This window comes from Hevea brasiliensis, chromosome 14 (assembly GCF_030052815.1).
Source record: "Hevea brasiliensis isolate MT/VB/25A 57/8 chromosome 14, ASM3005281v1, whole genome shotgun sequence".
Lineage (NCBI taxonomy): Eukaryota > Viridiplantae > Streptophyta > Magnoliopsida > Malpighiales > Euphorbiaceae > Hevea > Hevea brasiliensis.
Genome location: NC_079506.1, coordinates 11,964,667 through 11,969,266, shown reverse-complemented (window position 1 = coordinate 11,969,266; position 4,600 = coordinate 11,964,667). Strand labels below are relative to the sequence as shown.

The 4,600-nt window shown below is 34.4% G+C and overlaps 1 protein-coding gene across 1 annotated transcript; it reads right to left on the bottom strand.

The window, feature by feature from the left end:
• Positions 1-2,996: 2,996 nt before the first annotated feature.
• On the bottom strand, positions 2,997-4,600 carry LOC131172751 (disease resistance protein RPS6-like). Its single transcript, XM_058134269.1, has 4 exons — positions 4,305-4,600; positions 4,100-4,204; positions 3,477-3,819; positions 2,997-3,370 (listed from the first exon to the last, which is right to left on the bottom strand). The coding sequence occupies exons 1-4, from the start codon at positions 4,446-4,448 to the stop codon at positions 2,997-2,999; spliced, it is 966 nt and encodes a 321-aa protein (XP_057990252.1). The 5' UTR covers positions 4,449-4,600.

Sequence of the window (4,600 nt, the reverse complement as noted above, 5' to 3'; positions counted from 1 at the left end):
TTAATAGGTGATTTTCATAGCTCTTTGGATAAGGCACCCCTAAAAATTTTGCATCACATTTTAAAGTTTGCTTGAGGACAAGCAAAAGCTTGAGTTTGGGGGTATTTGATGCATATATTTTGCATAGTCATTTAGGTCTAATTTCATAGCCATTTTATTTTATTATTAGTTATTTTTAGCTAATTTCATTAGTTATTTAGTTAGTTTTTCATAATTGTCAATTTTGGATTAATTTGTAATTTTTACTTTGTTTTGTAGGAAAATTGGTGTTTTTGAAGGACTGAAGAGAAATTTTGCCATTGAGGAGTGACTTCTACAGCCAAAGATGTCAAAAACAAGTTTTCAAGCTGAAATATGCATTGAACAAATTGTGCATAACTTGCCGCATAAGCTATGCAGATCTGCATAAGGAGAAAAATCACTGTTCCAATACCTGCCGAAATGTGCATAAGGAGACTGCATAGCTTATGCACATTCACGCCTCCCTTATGCACTCTCACGGAATTGTGCATAACCTATGCACCAAGTCATGCGATTCGCATAAGTGAACTAACAGTTAAAATCAGATAAGGGACTGCATAACTTATGCAGTCCACTTATGCAGTCCCATAAAGAGTTCATTAATGAGCTGGCAGAAGATTCCCTCAGATAATTCCTCCTAGAACACACCATTTTAGGGCTCCATGTCAGAAAAATGCTATAAATAGTCTCATTTCCCATTTTTAGAAAGGGAGAGACAAGGAGCAGAAAAGAAAAGGAAGAGGAGAGGCAGAATTTGAAGAGTCACTTTCACCTTCCACACCATTTTCAACCAAGATTTGCAGATTTCTTTCTTTCCTTACATTTTTCTACATTTCTAGTGTTTAATTTCTTATTTCTTAGCTTAGATTAAAGCTTTATTTCCTTATAAACTCATAATATCTTGTAAGCATTATGGATAGTGAGTAGTTTACTTTTGATTCTGGAGTAAGGGTTGTAATATTTGAGATATTTTGTGGATTTTGATTGGGTAATCCATATTTTGTGGTCTTAATGAGTTTTATTCATTTCTTGTGTGCTTAATGACATGCTTAGTGTAGGATTCCATTAAGTAATGTTCTTAATCCATGGTTGAGGCACCGAAAGGAGAAGGCCTTGTGATAGATAATCAAGAAATTGGACTTAATTAACTTAGACCTAGAAATAGGCTAAGGATTAAAAGGATTCACAGATTAATTAAAGAACCTAATGGGTCTTAATTAACTCTAACTCCACGAAAGTAGGATTAGATTAATTAAGGCACTCTTTATCTCACTCGAAAGGGCATTCAAAGGATTTAAGAATTAATCTCCTTAAAACCCGTAAGTTCCACGAGATTGGATAACCAATTTAAAATCCCAAAATAGCTCGAATATGAAATCCCGAACTCCGGAATTGCCTTTTTATCATTGTTAATTTCTAATCGAATTTAATTGCTTGCCATTTTAATCTTGCCATATTTCAACTTGCTTATTTCAATTTGATGCAATTTTAGTTTAATTAATACATTGTTGAATAGAATATTAATTTTGCATATATAGATTTCACATTCTCAATACCCATCAATTCATTGCTTTAATTTCAAAAATATTTCAATTTACTCAACTTTTTATATCAAAAATTCAATCATTAACACAACTCCTCGTGGGAACGATATCTTTACTGTATTACTTGTACGACCCGTGCACTTACGGTTGGGCCACATCAAGAAGCATACAAAAGCCGGAGATAGGAAATGCGATGATGATTTGAGGATCAATCTCTCTCTCCACGGCTACAATCCAAAGAGTAATTATGTAAAGAAGCCAATAGAAAATTCAATTCCCGTTGTTGCTGCACCATAGGCATTTTATAGCTTTTTGAGTTATTTACAATGTTTATTCTACTAGAGGGGTTTTCCTCTAATGTGATGTTGTTCCTCTTCCTTGTTTTATCATTTCTTTAACTTTCTATTTATTCTTCAGGTGATAGTTTTGTAGTTTACTTGCTATTTTTATCTTAGTTGATTTGGAAGTGAAGTGGGGTTCAGTTTCAGTCAAATCATTACATTTGGAAGTTAATGTTGTAATGTGGATGACAGAATAGATTATATGTTCACATAGCATCATATCATATTGCAATATTGTTGACATTGCATATAAAAAAAAAAGTATTTATCATGTCACCTGTTTTTTTGCCCCTGATTTGAGCTTAATTATTCTCCTGTATAGTCTTCCATCTCTTTCTCAAATGCGGAGCGGAAGGTTGTTAAGAACCAAACAAGGAGACGATAGAGCTGCAAAAGATTGCAAGTATTTGTAAGAGTAAAGCAATTAAGAAAGCTAAAAAGAAACAGCAAACTAGAAATTAGTTTTACCTGTAGTGAAAGTGAGTAGGGTTTGGTTACGAGGAAGCAGGAAGAGATAGAGAGAGATTTAGATCGAGTGAAGAAGAAGAGCATCTTCTTCCTTTTCTTCTTCCTCATTATTTATTCTTCTTCTCTTCAAGTTGTCTTCCAATATTTGAAGAAGTGATTGGTGATCCTCGTCATCCTGATGCTCTTCATTTTTGCTTCTCCTTTTATTTCTACTATATATAGGATGTACCCCACACTCAGCAATATCATCAATGTCATCGTCAATGGTGAAGTAAAATGAGGCCTTAACAATACACTCTTCATCAAAACGTGTCCTGAATCCATTGAATGAAAGCAACATGTTTGGTAAGTCTCAAAAAAACAGACCTTCAAAATAACCATCGTAATTCCGTAAATCCTCACGGTTATATAAGATGAATATATATCTTTCCTGCCTATTTTCATATTCATATATGAAATCCACCTCACAATTCATTCTTTCAAGTAAACAATTAGAATGTGTGGAATGAATAACAACGCAGAACGAGAAGGCAATTAAGACGAAGGTCAAGTTTGAATGAAAGCGAGGATCCTTTATTCTTATGTCTCATCCTTTCTCGCACTTCACCCATCGCCTCAATAATCAAACTTTCTGACCCAACAGATGCGCTTCAAAAACATCCTCCATTACTTTCTTATTCAAATTGACGCTTCTACCGAAATCAAGAAGTTTGCAATCTTCAAAAAAATATTCATATTCACTTTTACCTCCTTCATTTTCATCTGCTTCTTCATATTCATCTTTACTTTCATCATCAATTTTGTCTGCCTCTTCATTTTCATCTTCATATTCCAAGGAATGGAAAGAAATTGATGCAGATTCCAAAGAGTGGCAATCACTTGCAAATAAGAGTTCTAAGCATGATGGAAGCTCTAGTAAACTTATAAGACTCTCACAACCACTTAAACCAAGCTCTTTCAACTTCGAAAGTTGTTTGATGCTTTCTGGAAGACTTGCTAAATTTGAGCATTCATAGAGAAGTAATGTTTCAAGACATTCCAACTCGCCTATGCTAGTTGGAATAGTCACGAGTCTTGAACATCCAGAGAGATTTCAAATTGCCAATGCCGCTTAGAAGAGTCTCGAGTGCTTTACACCATTGCAAGGACAATATAGCAAGTTGAGACAGATGCCTAATTGATGAGGGCAGTTGCTCTATTCCAGTGTAATCTAAATTTAAAAACTTTATATTACACGGAATCTCTGGACAATCTTTGACTTTATGGCATTCACATAGATCAAGTTCAGTAAGCTTGCCCAGATTTTGAAGGGAGGGAATTTCAACCAAACTCTCACATCCTTCCAAATATAAAAACTCAAGATTTGGGGCAATGCTAGACAAGCCAGGAATCCTGATCAGGTCATCAGAGTAGCTAAGGTCCATTAATTTCAAATTTCCAAGAGGCTGTGTCGGTAATTAATGGAAAAATATCAATAAATTAGAAGATACAAATTAACTTTTATAAAATGTATCTAAAATTTATAAACTGTACCTTATCTCCTCCATTCCACAGTTGTATGAGTTTGCTATAAGGCATATGAAGTTCTACAAGATTATTTGGCCAAAAGTTTAGTGGCAAAGATTCTAGAGGATAATGATCCCAGCAAAGATATCTTAGCGTTTGTGCACAAAATTGGAAGTTGTTAGGAAGAAGCACTTAGCCTAGTCCTCCTGAATTTGTGACTTTGACAAATCTAAGATTGCACATCTTCATAAAGGCCGTGGCACTTAGCTTCAAATTGCAACTCTGAGGCGTATAAAGCAATATGCCCTCAACATTTTCGGTTCCCTAATAAAGTAACAGCAAAAAGGATTATTGATTAATACTTAATTCGTCACAAGAGCCACAATTCTTACAAAATTCAAATATGATAATGAAAAAATTAAGCTTCATTGATTAATTTGGTCCTTACCGTTTCTGTTGTCAATACGTGACTAATATCTTTATAATTCCACAACCTATTGCGTCCTCCAGGCTGTTTGCATTCCTCATTAACAATATCCTTGCCCATTTGCTCTAGCAAGTCATGCATATGAATCTGATTGACTGATGAAATAGATATGAGAGACTTCTTAATTAGACGAGGTATTCCACTTTTTGGATAGAAACCAAATGCTTCTAATGTTCTCTCAACACGGTCTTTATTTTCCCCTTTGAAGAAACATGCAATATCAAGAAATATTT